At 42.9% G+C, this 18,672-nt stretch overlaps 1 protein-coding gene across 2 annotated transcripts in view; it reads right to left on the bottom strand.

Annotated features, from left to right (window-relative positions):
- SAMD13 (sterile alpha motif domain containing 13) overlaps positions 1-17,034 on the bottom strand; it is a 58,039-nt gene extending 41,005 nt beyond the window's left edge. The window contains exons 1-2 of one of the 2 annotated variants that reach the window (XM_080657286.1): positions 16,961-17,034; positions 11,734-11,818 (exon numbers count right to left, since the gene is read on the bottom strand). In XM_080657286.1, the coding sequence (XP_080513412.1) occupies positions 11,734-11,786 (53 nt within the window). In that variant the 5' untranslated portion in view covers positions 11,787-11,818; positions 16,961-17,034. Of the gene's footprint in view, positions 1-11,733; positions 11,819-13,213; positions 13,349-16,960 lie in introns of those variants that run through there. The other variant, XM_080657287.1, reaches the window with a different exon arrangement.
- Positions 17,035-18,672: the final 1,638 nt, after the last annotated feature.

Genomic DNA, 18,672 nt, shown 5'->3' with positions numbered 1-18,672 from the left:
TCACCCTCATGCCAGGCAATTCAGATCCTCCCTTTATGTCCCTGGCACCTTTTGTGCTGCAATCCCAGTACTGAAGCTAAAAGGGAGTGAGTCAAAGTCCATGTGAGGGCCCTTTAAGAAGAACTACCTGGGACTCCAGTAGCCTTCCATCTCAGCCCCAATTTCCGATGGTTTTTACAGCCACAAGTTATGGGGACTTCTCTTCCCAACACTGGAAGCCTGGGCTTTGGGGTCTGGTATGAGGCTAGGACTCCCTTGCTCCTCAGGTGGAATCTCCGTAGCTGAGATATCCCTCCTGATTTTTATCCAACACATGTGGATGTAGGACCAGCCAATTCTGTGTCTCCGCCCCTCCTACCAGTCTCAACGTGGCTTCTTCATTTTCATTATTTTTATTTTGTTAATCCTCACCCAAGGATATTTTTCCATTGATTTTTAGAGAGAGTAGAAGGGAGAGATAGAGAGAAACATGGACATGAGAGAGACACATTGATTGGTTGCCTCCTGCAAGCAACCCGTCCAGGGCCAGGGAACCTGTGGGCCAGCGCTCTCCACTGAGCCAAACTGGCTAAGGCTGTAGCTTCTTCTTTAAATCTCTAGTTGTAGGACTTCTATTCAGCTAGATTTCAGGTGGTTCTGAGTGCTGATTGTTCTGTTGTAATTTTGATATGGCTGTGGGAGGATGCGAGTACTGTTTACCTATGCTACCATCTTGACAAAAGTTTTGTCACTTTTTAAATGTAATTTTTCTGTTTGTGCTTTTCCTATTGATTTTTTTGTTTGTTTTTTACTGAAGATCCTGAACTAAAATTAAGTGTCAAGGTAGTATTTATCCTGTCACAGTAATTTAATTAACTTTGCCAAATTGAAAGCCTGAAGCATAAGTTCCAACAATCTTTTTTCCTTTCTTACAACAATGACATAAGAATTCATGGTCTGTCTGGCACTAGAAGATACCTGTCCCAACACTAAAGCCAGACTCCATCCAGTTCATGAACTGAATGAGGATAGTTATAAGACAAAGTTGTTTGAAAGGAAAAAAAAGTCATCTTGCGACCCTAGCCAGTTTGGCTCAGTGGATAGAGCATCAGCCTACGGAGCAAAGGATCCCAGGTTTGATTTGAGTCAAGGGCACATACCTGGGTTGTAAGCTCCTCCCCGGCCTGGGCCCTGGTCAGGGCGCATGCAGGAGGCAACCAATCAATATGTTTCTTCACATCAGTATTTCACTCTGTCTTTCCCTCTCTTCCACTCTCTCTAAAAATCAATGGAAAAATATCCTCAGGTAAGGATAAAAAATAAAAGTCACCTTGGGGTCCTAAGAGCTGGGTTCAAACCTCAGCTTTGCCACTTTCTCATGCGAACTTCAGTCACTTCTCTGAGCCCCAGTTGTTCACTTGAAAAAAGACTGAAATAATATTTACCATAGCTTTTGTTGTAAGGATTAACTGAAGTAACATTTGCGAAGACAATTAGCACAGTGTGGTTCACAGTAGGTGCTCTGGTGCTTTATGAATTGGAATATGAAGACCGTCACTGCTATATCACTTTACAGTCTAAAGTGTCTTCTCTTCATCCTCACAACAATCCTCCATTCCTATTTTAAATCAAGAGAACCAAGTCAGATGGAAATTAAATTATCTGCCTAATAATTATTCTTCTGCTAGTAACAAAAACCAGGTCAAGCCCATCTGCAGAACCTGACTTGAAAGCTCTGTCCATTGCTTTCCAATGTCATGCTTAATTTCTCCCTGGTGTCCAAATTTGGGCTGGAAGTTTTGTTTCTGTCAAGTCTGAGTCCCTCTGCCAGAGACTGGACTCCCTTGAACGCCAGGTATTTAACAGAGAAGCCATGAGAAGTTGTGGGCATATGAGAGTCTTTACTGTAGCCCAAATAGCCATTGCTATGACAGGAGCTATTAGACAAAGCAGTTCTTCAAAGTAAAGTGCCATACAGTAGCCGTATACCGGCTGGGTAATAATACATCTTTCCTACAAAGTAGTAGTAGCCTTCAACATAGGAGCTATACAAGAGCCATCCTTAGAGCTACAGCCTCACTAAGCAGCTGCCTCCAAGCGAGCTGACTGCTGGTCAGTAGCATACTTTAATACTAACTTAGACAAAGAGGCTTCTTTCCAAACAGTGACCTCACTATTTTGGGTTATAGAAGGGCACACTTGCGCAGTACACATACAGTAAGATAGCTGTGTCCTTGCTTCTTGCACCTGCATATAGCCACTTAGGCCTTGAACGCTCCTGATTATGATTCCCATGCTCAGAGTGGCCTTGAACATTCAATGCACTCTAGACAGGGTCCCCACACTTCCTTTCCTAAAGGAAGATGAATTTTCCTTCTCAACTAATGAATTAGCTAGATCTTTTTTTAAAAAAAAAATCAGACTTATAACTGAAAAGTTGCAAGAGTAGTGCAAAAATCCCATATACCATCACCCAGATTCCCTCAAATATTTACACTTTACCACATTTGCTTTATTCTTCCTCTCTTTACTGCCCCCTCCCTTTCTATATAAAGCAAGAGGCAGAAAAAGAAAGGCAGAGGAAGCTCCACACTGAAATTCATCGTCTTTTAAGAGTCTTAAGCAGAAATGACAAATATAAATACACTAGAGGCCAGGTGCACAAAATTTGTGCAGGAGGAGGTCCCCTCAGCCCAGCCTGCACCCTCTCCAATCCGGGAGCCCTCGGGGGATGTCCGACTGCCTGTTTAGGCCCAATCCTGGGGATAGGGCCTAAACCAGCAGTCGGATATCCCTCTCACAATCCAGGACCACTGGCTCCTAACTGCTCACCTGCCTGCCTGCCTGATAACCCCCAACTGCCCCCCACCGTCAGCCTGATCACCCCCAACTGGCCCCCCTGCCAGCCTGATCACCCCTAACTGCATCCCCCCGCCAGCCTGGTCGCCCCTAACTGGCCCCCTGCCAGCCTGGTTGCCCCACGCATCCTGCTGTTCAGTTGTTTGGTCATCCCTCACTAACCCCCCTGCCGGCCTGGTTGCCCCACACAGCCTGCTGTTCAGTCATTTGGTCGTTCCTCACTAACCCCCCTGCCGGCCTTGTCACCCCATGTAGCCTGCTGTTCGGTCATTACTATTACTGTGACGGCGTCCTGGACAATTTGCATATTCCTTTATTATTAGTATACGTTAACTAGTCCTGATACCTAAAACCACTCTGTTACACATTCTTCATGCTGAGCTTAGCCTAGAGCAGTGGTTCTCAAATGGGTTGATTTTGTCCCCAGGGGACAATTGGAAATGTCTGGAGACATTTTGGACCGTCATGATCAGAGAGGGTGCAGTACTAGCATCCTAATGGGTAGAGACGAGGACACTGCTAAACATCCCAAAATGCACAGGGTACACCCCCACCAACCCCAACAAAGAATGACTTGGCCCAAAGTGTCAATAGTGCATAAGTTGAGCTCTAACCAGTTTGGCTCAGTGGATAGAGTGTTGACCTGTGGACTGAAGGGTCCAGGGTTCAATTCCGGTCAAAGAAGACGTACCTCAGTTGCAGTCTCGATCCCTGGCCCTGGTCAGAGCTCCTGTTGGAGGCAAAAAATCGATGTGTCTCTCTCACATCGATGTTTCCATCTCTCTGTCTCTCCCCTCCCTTCCACTCTCTCTAAAAATCAATGGAAAAGTGTCCTTTTGTGAGGATTAATAACAACAACAAAAAATAGTGCGTAAGTTGAAAACCCTTGAGCTAGCCTAGTTCAGTGGTTCTCAGAACATCAGCATCAACATCACCAGAGAACATGTAAGAAATGCAAGTTGCTGGGACCCATCAGAGATGTGGTGAATTAGAAACTCTGGAGGTGTGGCCAGCAATCTGTATTTTAATACTCCTTCCAAGTGATGCAAACTAAAGTTTGAGAAATAACTGGTCTAGTGTACTTAGCACAGACATTAAAATATTCTGCACTTATAAGGAATACACCATTTTGGAAAGGGAAGTCCTAAATTATGGTTATATTATTAGATGTTTGCATCCATCTACAAATCTTGAAAACAAACAGAAAAAGGGCTTCTACAGCCACACGCTTGTAGAAAAAGTGACTGAGAGCACCTCTGACAATCTAGTCACTGCAGTGCAGAAGAAAGCACTTGGGCTTCAGAGCCAGCCTTCAATCTGAAACCCAGTCCCACCACTTAACTTACAGGCTGTGAAATCTTAGAAGGCCTTTAACCTCCTGGAGCTTTGATTTCCTCAGCTATAAAATGGGAATAACAACACATACCTCAAAATAGAATTAACAAGACTTACACAAAGTGCTAGACACATAGAAGGGACTCCATAAATAGTAGCCTTATAAAACTGAAGCTCTGATCAGGAGCATGTGGCCGGTGAGTAAGGTCTATTATCCTAGGCTTCTTTGGAAATGACCCTTTGTAACAACAGTATATTCCCCAGTAAGCAACTATATTTTCCATACCTAGAAAGAAAATTGGAAGCAACTGCAAGCCCCAATTTTGGTAAATCTCAGAAATAGCCTTAAGACTCTATGTTGGTTTTTGTTTTGTTTTGTTTGTTGTTTTTTTTTTTTTTTTAAAGACTCTATGTTTTAAGCCTTTGGGGATTCTGTGATATAATCTTACTCTGCCCTGTCCAATAGGTTAACCACTAACCACTTGTTGCTATATAAATTAACTGGAACTTCTATTTCTGTCTAGAATGGAGTAACAGGGCCCAGGTTTACCCTTCTGCCTAAAATAACTAAAAAAAAAAAAAAAAAAAAAAAAAAAAAAAAAAGACAAACTATATGAAAGAATGACACTCAAGGCATTGGACACAGGCAATAAAAAACAGTGATCCCTGAGGGATGGGAAACAAGCAAGGTAAACTGTATCCAGTTACTACCTGGAAAATGATTTTAGGCTGTGCACAGGGTGGAGTCCTAGAAAAAAAGAGCCGCACAGAGAGAACTCTGGATATCTGAAGTTCTCAAGTACGTAGAGTAATGATTTTCACATACAAGTGAAACTAACTGAGGCTAGAGAAAGAACCACTCAAAAAAAGTAGAACAATCCTTGGAGATCGTGCAGGGATGGGAATCGTGTCTGTTTTCATCTGCCAGAGAGAAAAACCTCATATAATTCAAGAGCACTGGCTAGAGTGCAAAGGTGAGTCTTACCTCAATGAAAGGGAAAAATACCCTTAGCCTAACCAGTGGTCGGCAAACTCATTAGTCAACAGAGCCAAATATCAACAGTACAACGATTGAAATTTCTTTTGAGAGCCAAATTTTTTAAACTTAAACTTCTTCTAATGCCACTTCTTCAAAATGGACTCGCCCAGGCTGTGGTATTTTGTGGAAGAGCCACACCCAAGGGGCCAAAGAGCCGCATGTGGCTCGCGAGCCGCAGTTTGCCGACCACGGGCTAAACCATTTTTTTTTTTTTTAATCCTCACCTGAGGATATGTTTCCCATTGATTTTAGAGACAGGAAGGGAGGGAGGGACAGAGAGACAGAGGAGAAAAAGAGAGAGAGGAGAGAGAGAGAGAGACATCGACCAGTTGCCTCCTGACCAGGATTGAACCTGCAACCTGGGTATGTGCCCTGACCAGGAATCAAACCCGCCACCCTTCAGTATACAGGACGACACTCCAACGAACTGACCCACACCAGCCAGGACAGTCTAAACAATTCTTAAAAGCAAGACTTAACAGGATCAAATTACCTGTTTCCTAGTAACATAAGCACATCCCAGGACAAAGATCAAGAATATTTATAGGAATACAAAATATCCAGCACCCAACAAGGTAAAATTCACAATACTGATATTCAATAAAAATTACCAGGCATGCCACCACTATGGAAAACAGTATGGAGCTTACTCAAAAAATTAAGAATTACTACCATATGACCCAGCAATTCCATTTCTAGGTATTTATCCAAGTAAAATAAAAACACTAATTTGAAAAGATATATAAGCACCCATATGTACATTGCAGCATTATTTACAATAACCAAAATTTGGAAGCTACTTAGTTATCCATCAACAGATGAATGGATAAAGAAGATGTGGTATATATTTATATATAATGGAATATTACTCAGCAATAAAAAGGAATGAAATCTTGCCATTTGTGACAACATGGAGAGATCTAGAGGGTATTATGCTAAGTGAAATAAGTCAGAGAAAGACAAATACCATATGATTTCACTTATCTATGGAATTTAAAACAACAAAACAAAACAAAACAAGAACAGATTCATTGAAACAGAACAAACTTATGGTTACCAGAGGGGAGAGGTGTAAAGGGATAGGTGAAAAAGGTGAAGGGGAATAAGGAGTATATACTTCCAGTTATAAAATAAACTAGAGGCCCGGTACACGAAGATTCGTGCAAGAATGGGCCTTCCTTCCCCTGGCTGCCAGCACCACCTTCACTCCGGACAGAGCTGCCTTTTCGCTCTGGCCCAGAGGCCCAGAGTGGCTGGGGTGGTGCAGAACACCTGCGTCGTTGCCATGGCGACGAAAGCGTTCCACCCCACCCCCGGCCACTCGGCGCCTGCGTATGCAAATTAACCGACCATCTTTGTTGGGTTAATTTGCATACTCACTCCTGACTGGCTTGTGGGCGTCACGATGGTATGGTCAATTTGCATCTTACTATTTTATTAGTGTAAATAAGCCATGGAGATGTAGTGTGCAGCAAAGAGAATGTGTGTAGTCAATAATATTGTAATAACTTAGTATGGTGACAGATAGTTACTAGACTTAGTGTGATGGTTATACCGAGGGGTATACAAATGCTGAATCATTATGTTGTACATCTGAAACTAATACACTATTTTTAAATATATTTTTATTGGTTTCAGAGAGGAAGGGAGAGGCAAAGAGAGACAGAAACATCAATGATGAGAGAATTATTGATAGGCTGCCTCCTGCATGCCTCACACTGGGGATCGAGCCTACAACCCAAGCATGTGCCCCGACCCGGAATCGAACCATGACCTCCTGGTTTGTAGGTCAATGCTTAACCACTGAGCCACACCAGCTGGGCAGAAACTAATACACTATTGATGCCAACTGTAATGTAGTATAGTTTAAATAACAAAAATTACCAGGCATGCAAAGCAGCAGAGAAATGCAACCATAAAGAGAAGAAAAAGCAATCAACTGAAACTGAGTGAGAAATGACAGAATCCATAGACAAGTAGATTGAAACATTTATTATGAGTACATTTCATTTGTTCAGAAGCTAGAGGGAAGACTGAATATGTTAAGTAGAGAAATGGAAGATATGAAAAGAGATTTAAGTTGAACTCTAGAGGTGGAAACCACATTGTCTGAAGTGAAAAATATATTGGGTGGGATTAACAAGAGATTATTCAGTTCAGAAAAAAATATATTAGTGAACTTGAAGGCAATAGAAACCATCCAAAATGAAACACAAAGATAAAAGTAAAAAAAAATTAATTGGCATTAGTGAATTATGGGACAATATTGAGTGATCAAATATACCTATAATTGGAGTCCCCAAAGGAGACATGGGGGAAAACCAAATTAAAAATTGAAAAATGGTTGGAAAATTTTCAATTTTGATGAAAACTAAGCCTACAGATAAAAACAAACAAACCAACAGATTTTAAGCACCAGAAACATGAAGAAAACTACACCAAGTCTCATAATCAAATTGCTTAAAAGTCAATGATAAAGAGTAAAAGTAAAAGCAGACAAAAAAAGACATACAGAAAAAGAAAGATTTTTTTAAAAATTAAATGTTTTCTCTGAAGATCAGGAACAAAAGTAGGATGTCTAATCTCACTACTTCCATTCAACTTTTTATTGGAGGTCCTATTCAGTGCAATAAGGTAAGGAAAAGAAATAAAAGGCATTCACATTGGGAAGGAAACAGTAAAACTGTCTTGTCTCAGAAGACGTAATTGTCTATGTTAGATACCAAAAATCTACTAGAAGTAATAAGTGAGTTTAACAATGTTGTGGGATACAGGTAGATATAAAAGAATCAATTGCATTTCTAGATAGCAGCAAATAATAAAAAATTTAAATTTAAAAAGCAATACAATTTACCATAGAATAAAAATATGAAATATGTAGGGAAATATATGAGAAGAGGTGTGCAAAATGTGCACATTGAAAACAACAAAACATAGCTGAGAAAATTAAAGAAGACCTAAGTAAGTGGAGAAAAATGGGTTGGGAAACAGAATATTGTTAAGATGTCAATTCTCCCTCATTTGATCTACACTGAGTGGCCAGATTATTATGATCTCTGAACGCATAATAATCTGACCACTCAGTGTGTGTGTGTGTGTGTGTGTGTGTGTGTGTGTATCTATCTATCTATCTATCTATATATATATATATATATAGATAGATAGATAGATAGATACACACACACACATATATATATGTGTGTGTGTATATATATATATATATATATATATATATATATATATGTGTGTGTGTGTGTGTGTGTGTGTGTATATATATATATATATATGGCCCAGTGCATGAATTCATACATGGGTGGGGTCCGGCCAGCCTGGCCAGGGGGAGGGGACATGGGCGGTTGGCCGGCCTGCCTGCTGGTCGAACTCCTGGTCGAGGGGACAATTTTCATATTAGCCTTTTATTATATAGGATATACACTGAGTGGCCAGATTATTATGCGTTCAGAGATCATAATAATCTGGCCACTCAGTGTATAATACAATCAATGCCAATCAAATCACCAGTAGGCATTTTTTTAATAGAAATTGACAAGCTGATTCTAAAGTTCATATGAAAATATGAAGGACCTAGGGGAGCCAAAACAAGTTTGAAAACGAATAAAGTTGGGTAGATAACACAAGTTGATTTTGAGACTTACTATAAAGCTACTAGAGGCCTGGTGCACAAATTCATGCACCAGTGGGGTCCCTTGGCCTGGCCTGTGGGATCGGGCCAAAACTGGCTCTCTGACATCCCCCAAGGGGTCCTGGATTGTGAGAGGGTTCAGGCCAGGCCGAGGGACCCCACCAGTGCATGATTGGGACCAGGGAGGGATGTGGGAGGTTGGTCAGCTGGGAAGGGACCACGGGAGGGCTCCAGGGCAAGTCTGGCCTGACTGACTCAGTCCCGATAGGCCAGACCCCAGCAGCAAGCTAAACTACCAGTCAGAGCATCTGCCTCCTGGTGGTCAGTGCACATCATAGCAAGTGGTTGAGCGGCCTTAGCATATCATTAGCATATTATACTTAGATTGGTTGAATGGATGACTGGATGACAGGACACTTAGCATATTAGGCTTTTATTATATAGGACAGTTATCAAAATAGTTATCAAAACAGCAAATATCTATTGGCATAAATATCTATAAAATTATCAATAGACTATAAAATAGAGTCCAGGAATAGATCCACACATATATGATCAATTAATTTTTCAACAAAATTGCAGAAACAATTTAACAATTGCTGGAACAATGGGATATCCACAGGCAAAAAAACAACCACCACTATCAACAGAAATACTTTTATTCCTATCTCACATCATACACAAACATTAACTAAAAATCATAGTCCCCAGTCTAAGAAATCATAAGAGAAAATCTTCCTGACCTTGGGTTAGGTAAACACTTCTTAGATATGACACTAAAAACACTATAAAATAAAAACTTGATAAACTGGACTTCATCAAAATGAAAATCTTCTACACTTTGAAAGACACTAAAGAGAGAATGAAAATAAAAATCACATACAAGAAAATATTTTCTAATCATGTTTGTGAGGATATAGACTGGAATGCTCACATGCTGCTGGTGGGGACATAAAATAGCACAACCAGTTTGGAAAATAAGTTTGGCAGTTTCTTAAAATGTTAAACATACACCTACCATACAGCCCAGCCATTCCATTCCTAAATATTTATCCAGGAGAAATAAAGCATATGTCCACATATAGACCTATTCACAAATGGTCTGATCAGCTTTATTTCTAATACCTAAAAAATAGAAACAACCCAAATGTCTACCAACAGGTGGAAGGATAAACAGTGAACAAATGATTATATATCTATACAATGGAATATTACCAGCAATAAAAAGTAATGAACTATTGGTACATGCTATAACATGAATGAATCGCAAATTAATCATCCTGGGTGAAAGAAACTAGACCCCCACACACACACCCCGCTGCTGAAAAAAAAAAGAACATTCTGAAAAACTCCATTTGCACAAAATTGTAGAAAAAATAAACTCATCTATAGTAACATATCAGTGCTTGCCTGAGGATATGGGGCAGGAAAGGATGGTGGGGTTTGGGTTGGAGTATACGAAGGGTCATGAGAAAACTCTGGGGATGACGGGTACATTCATTATCTTAATTGTAATGGTTTCATGAGTGTATGCGAATGTCAACACCGATCAAATTTTATACTTTAAAGATATATAATGTATTACATGTCAAGTTTATTTCAATAAAGTAGCTAACTTTTTAAATTGATTAAAGTGGAATAAAATTAAAAGTTCAATTCATCAGTTACCCTAGTAACATTTCAAGTTTTTAATAGCCACATGAGGCTAGTGGCTACCATTACGGACTTCACAGAATAGAACTTTGCCATCAATGCTCAAAGTACTATTGGACAGCACTGACCTGACACATACATTAAAAAGCACCTGTTCCTTTCATTCCCGCTACATCTACCTACCCCAAACTTCAAGAATGGGAGTAAGCATGGCAGCAGGGCACTGATAGGTGAATTACCTGAGAATTTTAGAAAGCATTTTTATTAAGTTAAAGTAACTTTAATGAACAAGATACCTTCCATTCATAAACACATATAGCACAGTGTTCCTTCATTTAGATATTACAGCTTCTATGGACTATATTTAATTATTTCCCACCAAAGCTCAAGATGAAGGCAATTTTAAACTAAATTACATGGAAAAAAATGAAACAAATAACACTGGACTGGAACTTACTTTATCCTTGTAATCAAAGTGGTTATAGCTTTAATATAATTCCTCAGTGAGAGTATACATTTTTTTCATATACTCACAGATATCTTTGTGAGTTAACTTTTGTTTTGTTTCAGCATATGCTACATAATGCAACTGAATTTTCCTATTTAAAAAAAAATCAAGCATATAACTCACAGCAAATATAATCAAAGTTTCAAATGTGAGAACAGACCTTAAAATAGAATGCTACGGTATACACTGAAATCTTTCACATCCAGAGAGAAGTTCATAAAATTAGGTCAGAAAAGTTGTTAAAACTTAGTATTCTCGCTGAAGCTTTTGTCCTTCCCTCATTATAGCTCTCAGTTTTGAGAGAGGTAATTTTATTTAAAAAGACATGGAAATAAATAAAAAATGAAATTAAAAGACTTGAACTCCATTTTCTGCCCCCACCGTTGTAGCCTATGGACTTGGAAGGCAGAGTGTGCCTGCTCGATGTTTTTGTTTCCATACACAGAATGCAGGGCTGAAATCCTCGACCGTCCCTGTTCCAAAGCCTGAACCACTAACCCTTTATGCACAGTTTGATGTCTGGGTCACCTGTCTCAGAGATGGAATATGGAAAAAGACAACTTTTGTAAGGGGGAGAAGGGAGGCTGGTGGCCAGTGTAGACCAACCAAGTACAAGCCCCCAACAGTGTCTTGTAGTAGATAAGCAAGAGTATAAAAATAGAAACCAAGTCCCTCTGTTGTTTGCAGAAGCAGAACTTACAAGCCAGTTTCACTTACTTTTTTACACCGACAGAGCCATTTTTCTTGTTTTCCATGTCAACAGATAGCATGGGAAGGCTGCAGGTTTCCTTTACTTCAGCAACTAATCAATAAGGGAGAAAAGCTTGTGTTTAATTCTTAGAAAGTGAGAGAAGAATATATATTCTGAACCGGAAACATAATGCTTCCTTTACAGCTTCACACCAGTTCACGTATGTTTGTTTAAATCTCCAGTTCCTTCAGCGATTGGAGAGATGTGATTAAACCTAAGGAACTGGAGGAGGCGGATAGGGGTGCTTTCCTCTGTGCTGGCACTCCCTGCCTTGACAATAAGCATTTGCAAATGAAATTGAGTCCTTGTTCAAAACAAGTTCTGTGTGAACTGGCACAGCTTCCTCTGGGTGCAAGCTCTCACTTAAGACATTGCAACTCACAAATGAGTCCAAGTCGAAAAAAGAAAAAAAAAAACACCAAAAAATAATCCCCCTTTTCCTGCCCCTTCCCATCATGGGCTGCACTTTCTTTTTTCTTATTGTATTTGTTTTGTTTGCTCCCACTCTTTCTGTATTTTTTTTCATAGCAATACCAAAGAGCACTTAAAGCTTTTGTCAGCAAGTATCCCCCTACCTCACAATACTCTCAATGAAAGCCTCAAACCCCTGTGAGATGGCCATGCTGGGAGCTCACAAAAATGTCAGATAGCCCTCAGCACAGAAAGGTGGTGCTGGTGTGTGCGTGTGCCTGTAAGAGAGGGAAGGCAGCTAATCAGATTTATGTTTAAAAAAAAAAAAATCACCAAAACATTCAAGGAGATAGAAAAGCATCCATCACTTTGTCTTTTTGTTTAGTAGGACAAGGACTGTGGGAAAAAAAACAAACAAACACAAAACCCTCCGCAACTAATATGCAATTAGCAAGATGAAAAAGCTATGAACAAAACTGCTTTAAAAAAAAACAAACAAAAAACAAGTTCTGAAACGAGCTTGCTCTTCTACAGCTGAAGCCATAAATTAAATACATTCCTCTCCAATCACTTTACACTTCGGCACTCCTTCTCCGGGGATGAGTCTGACATGGCAAGTGCATCATTTAGTGCATCCACGAGCTGCCCCCACTTAGAGAAGTAGATGGTTAACAAATACTCCTGTGAGTGGGGGATCACCCTCACCACACACACACGCACTCACACTCACACTCACTCACACGCACTCACACTTCCCCTCGCTGGCCCTCCGACCGTTCCTAGAGAAAGCCAGCATCGCGCACAGATGACCAGCCCAGACACCCTCCCCGCGCGCGGAGGGGCCCGAAGGCTGCTCCGAGCCCGAGAATGCTTTCACTGCAGTTGGAAACTGTGACCATAGTCACCATTTTCTAAGCATCTCAGCAAACACAACAAAAACAAAACACAGTGATACTCTGTAACACCCCACTACACTGTCCTATTAATATTTTCCTTTTTTTTTTTTTTTCTGGAAGAGTAAAAAGAAAAACCTACCTAGAAGCAACTAAAACATGTCATTTTTTTAATAGGCTTATCAAGAACAGCCAAAGAAACCTCAATGTTTTCTTTCACAAAGTAGGCTGGCAAAGGAATTCAACAAGGAGGGACAATTTGACACCGTGAAATAGCACCAGGCTGGCGCGCCGCCAGCGTGACGTTGGGACTCGCACACGAGCTGCACCAACTGCCTGCTGGCTCATGGCGGCCTTTTTAAAGCGACAGCGCCCTTCCCCGCCCGCGGCCGCGCTCCCGCCCCCCGCCCCCCGCGCTCCCAACCCGCCCCGCCCCGCCGGGGAGGGCGCGCATCCCAGCCCCAAAGCCTCTCCCTGCAAAGCCTCTCCCTGCACCTGTGTGGGAAACCAAGCTGTCTCAATGGCTTTCTTTTCGCCCTCTCCTTCATTGGTGCTGCATGATCAAGTGTGTGCTGTTGTTCTGAACATCAATGTCATGTTTCAAACTCTCTCCCCCGTGAGAGAGAGAAAAAAAAGACATTAAAAGAAAGAACCTGGTGCTTAGGGTCTGCTATAAACAGTGAACATGCAGAAGCGCTGAGTTACTCTCTCTTCCTAATAGACACTTGTGGACAAATTTCCCAGGGCTGGCTTTTACGTAATCGTTGCGAGGATAAGGAAAGCAATGCCCAGCAGAAAATCCTTTTACTACATTATGCAGGAAGTAACATATATCAGAGGATGCAAAGTAGATGACCAGACCTCCTGAGAACGCCCACATTCTTTCATTGAAGTAATCATCCTACCAGATGAAATCAGCAAAAATTCCAAATGAAACAAACCTTATTCTCCAACAAAACAATTCGTTCTGGGAGGTTTAATTTGTTTTAAATCCTCACCTAAGGATATGTTTATTGATTTTAGAGAGAGGGGAAGGGAGAGGAGGGGAGAGAGAGAGAGAGAGAGAGAGAGAGAGAGAGAGAGAGAGAAACATCAATTGTTTGCCTCCTATATGCGCCCCAACTGGGGATGGGACCCACAACCTAGGTATGTGCCTTGACCAGGAATACAACCTGCAACCTTTTGGTATAAAGGATGCTCCAGCCAACAGAGCCACATCAGCCAGTGCCTGGGAGGTTTAAGTTTAACTGTTTATCGCAGTTGCACAAAATGTGTAATTCCATACATTCAATTAACTCTTATTATCTACTAGTAGCTCTGCGCACAAATCTGTGGGCCAGTAGCTCGCTGCCACCCTCCTGTAGCTCCCCCTGCCCCCCACCCACCCCTCATAGCTTGCTGCCCTGCCTCCTCCTGTAACTCTCCGCTGCCCGCTTGTAGCTCGCTGCCCCACCCTCCTGCTGATCCATGATCCAGTCGTTATGCTTCTCCGAGTAAGGACCATTTGCATATTACATCTTTATTATATAGGATGAGCACCTGGTACTCTATTAGTTACATATGAAAAAGAAAATATTGTGTCAACCACCAAATTCATAGTATCTCCTACCATCCTAAATCCCAATCAGGAAATTAGGAAGTGGGGTGGAGACTGAGCATGGTCTTTTGATGAAGTCACCCAGTTCTCTTGCTTGGCTTGGGAACCCCCCCCCCCCTAGAGATAAACATTCCCATTCCACAAACATGCTGCAGACCGACATGAAACAAATAGTTGCCACTGAAATAAACACCAATCAATATTTGGAAACTTTTAGGCCAAGATGTAAACAAAACCACTCAAGATAGGACAGAGAATACAAGTTTCCAGGAGTCATCTGCTGCTGTAATACTGTATAGATTCCAGGCAGAATTAAGAGGTAATCTGTGGCTCACCCTTTTCCTTAGTAATTTTTAAGGGAACTACAAGATCAGCAATTATGATCTAAATTTGGAACCCGACATTTAAAGTCAAATTTTTTCTCTTACTTATTCCAGGAATGATATTAGAAATTTTCAACTTCTTGAAAAATCATTGCTGAGGAAGCTGTCTCTCTAACCATTTTTGCCACTGCCCCTTGAAAAAGCAAACAATGATTTAGGGATGAATTCTAAGTGTTTGTATATATTTTGAGCACCACTTATTGAGCGTGAGTCAAAAGGGTGGGTCCTTTTACTACAGCTGATCAAAATGATGAACTCTTCTGAGTTAGACAGCTCTCTCACTAACAGATGTTACAGAGCTTTTGGCATTGAAATTCCTGAACTGTTCTCACAGCTAAACTCAAATGGAAGAGGGCCGGTCGACAAGTCCTGGGGGCAAGGAAGGTGTCCTGACAGTATTATCCTGCCACTACTCAGAACAAAATCAGGTTCAGCTCTCTACTCTTGAAAGGAGAGGCAGAGAAAATGAAGTTACACCCAACGCTTCCTTAGACACAATCTCAGGAAGAAGGATTCTGTGAAGATTCTCCAAGAATTTTTTCCTACATATAGAAAAGGACATCCCCCTCCTGTCTTGCCTGCTGTGATCAAAAGTTTGCCTGTTAGACAAGGGAAAGGGTTTACAAAGGTGTAGGAAATCAATCCCATTTTATAAAAAAATGAGCCACAAGGCATTCTAAATTCTGACACCAGCTAGTTTCTACCTTTGGAATAAAGTGACATTTGTGGGTATAAGAATATATACTATTGCTCACCCACTTCCTCCTCATTCCCTTCAACAAACTGATATTATCCTCTTTTCTAATAAAAATGATGTGTAGTGTGTGTATGGCGTTTGTGTGTAGCATAAATGGTATGTGTAATGTATGTGTGAACAATGTACGTGTGTGATGAGTGTAATATTTGTGCTATGTGTACTGTGTCTGTGTATTGTGTCTGTGGTGTGTGTAGTGTGGGGTATGTATCTACAGAATGTGTAGTGTCCATGGTGTGTTTGTGTGTGTAAGTGTAGGGCGTGAGATAGATGCAAACGAACACGACTTTCTGTTCCAGGATATTATGGAAAGTGCTAAAATACCTCCGTTAATCCTGGGATTCTGGAGCAGAACCTTGGGGCACACTTGGGAATGGGCTCAGATGCGGGGGAGACGGGTCAGGAGGGGATGGAAACCGGTGGCTCGGTTAGGCTTCTTTTATTGATCAGCAGTCACCCCCCGAGAGAGCAGCCTGGCCCAGAAAGCCAGCGCTTTCCCAGGGGAACCACCGCCCCTGCCTCCCGTCGGAGAATCAGCCCCCGGAGTGTCCAGCCCACATCGCAGAGCGCAGACGTGGGGCCCTGTGGCTGCAGGAGAAATCTTGAGAAGTCGCCCAGGGCGCGGCACAGCTCCCCGGACACCAAGGGCACCTCAAGGGAAAGCGAGGAGCGGCCTGGAGAAGGGGCGCTGGGGGCGGGGCCGAGGGCGAGAGAGGGGACACCAGGAAGCCTTTTGGACCAGCGGCGCTGTACGAAAGCCAAACGACACGCTTGTGGCACCGGCGACCCAGGGAAAAGTTTCTGACCAAGACTTTTAAGAAGAAACAGTTCGCTTTGAGTTTGGGGGCTCCCGGGGCAGCCTGTCTTTGGAAAGGGTGTGTGGGGGTGTGCCGCCACCCGGTTCCATTCTGCGAGCTCTACCCCGCAGCCCCCGGCGAGCCCCGCTCTCCGCCGGGCCGGGCACACTTCTGCCCTCAAGTCCACTCCAGGGTGACAGATTCCTCGCTCGTGGGTGCAACAAGCTGCAGAGGCACCGGACACACAGCAGAGACAAGGGAGGGTTTTTATTGTGGTTTTCTTCGTGTCCTTTCACACTGGACAGGGGAGAGGGCGGGAGCGTCCCCAGTGCCCTCGCAGCACGAGTGGATCACTTACCTCCCCGCGTGGCCGGCGCCGGGAGGCTTTCCCCCGCGCAGAGCTCGTTGGCCGCCACGCGCCCAGCCCCAATGCAGCCGGCCGGGCGCGCGCGGCACGCCGGGACTTGTAGTCCTCCGCGGGGCGGGCGGGGCGGGGCGGGGCGGGGCAGGGCTGGGTCCTTGGCTGGGGTCGCCAGGAAGGGGGAAGGCCTGCAAGTGAAGTGAGGGAGAAGGGTCCAGAGAAGGGGCCTTGTGAATGTAAGGGAGGACATTTTTAAGAACTTAAACCTTCAGGGAGCTAGGGGAGGGCAGCACTCCCAAAAAGATTTTAAAATTGGGGCTTTTCAGATGAATACCACGTTTTACTTAGTGGGTTTTGTCAGGAACGAGAAAGCGATTTTCCGGGCCAAGTTTATATTCTTTAGGGCCTTCCTCTCCCTTCACCTCCAACATACACGTGGCATTCCCTGCTTGAAATACCTATTCTGTTGCTCACAGAATAACTCAGTTGAAGCCCTGATATGCAAAGGGAGGGTGAATAATTGCACCTTATACTAGTATTGTAAAGCACTCTACACTTTACAAAGAACTTTTTATTTAACCGGTTCATTATATTAGAATCATAAAGCAACACTGAGTTAGGCAGAGAGAAACTCAAGACGCAGGGGTTTTGTGTGTGTGTGTTTGCACCTACCAAGGTTGGAGCCACTCACTCCATTTCCTTCCCCAATAGTACCTTGGTGGGGGGAGGGGGAAGAGAGTGGGGAGAAGCAGGGCTGCAGACAGATGTGGTGGGCAAAGTAAGAGGAGCCTGCTGTGAAGGACTTCCTTGAAATAGCTGATGAGTAAGTCCTTACTAAACAAGAAACTAAGTAAAACCAAAAGAAGAACCTATGGATTGGAAGAATAGGGTGGGAAGGAAAAGGCAGGTGGGATAGAGACTGAGTAGAAGGTTGTGATTAGGCTAGAAGCCATAGGAAAGTTGTATATCTATACTAATAAAAGAGTAATATGCTAATTAGACCAGGAGAAATCCTTCCGCACAAAGCCAGGGGCTTGGCCGGTGTGCAAACTGCCCCCAAAGAACCCTCAGCCCCTCACCCAGGCTGGCCAGCCCCCCTAGTGGTGACCCCCACCCCAATGGGGGTGTGGCTGGCCTGCAAACTGCCCCAGGCCCCTTGCCCAGGCCAGCCCTGCCCCCCCAAGGGGACCCCCCACCCTGATTTAGGACCCCCCTTCAGGGCAGACCAGCTGGCCCCCACCCATGTACCAGGCTTCTATCTATACTAATAAAAGGGTAATCTACTGTATATTAATAAAAGGGTAATATGCTAATTAGACCGGGAGACCTTCCTGACAAAGCTATGGAGGTGGGGCCGAAGCAGAGGTGGTTAGGGGCGATCAGACCAGCATGGGGGGGGGGGGGGGGACAGTTGTGGCAAGCAGGCTGGCAGTGGGGGGCAGTTGGGGGTGAGCAGGCCAGCAGGCAGGTTAGCAGTTAGGAACCACCCCCATGCACGAATTTTGTGCACAGGCCACTAGTGTTTGTATATACACGCACACACACACACACACACACACACACATATATATACTGATATATATATATATATATATATATATATATATATATACTAATATATATGTGTGTGTGTGTGTGTGTATATATATATATATATATATATATATATATATATAGAGAGAGAGAGAGAGAGAGAGAGAGAGAGAGAG

Source organism: Plecotus auritus, assembly GCF_963455305.1.
Source record: "Plecotus auritus genome assembly, chromosome: 2".
NCBI classification, from domain to species: Eukaryota; Metazoa; Chordata; class Mammalia; order Chiroptera; family Vespertilionidae; genus Plecotus; species Plecotus auritus.
The sequence above is the reverse complement of the archived record's forward strand: the minus strand, read 5'-3'. Positions and strand labels throughout refer to the sequence as shown.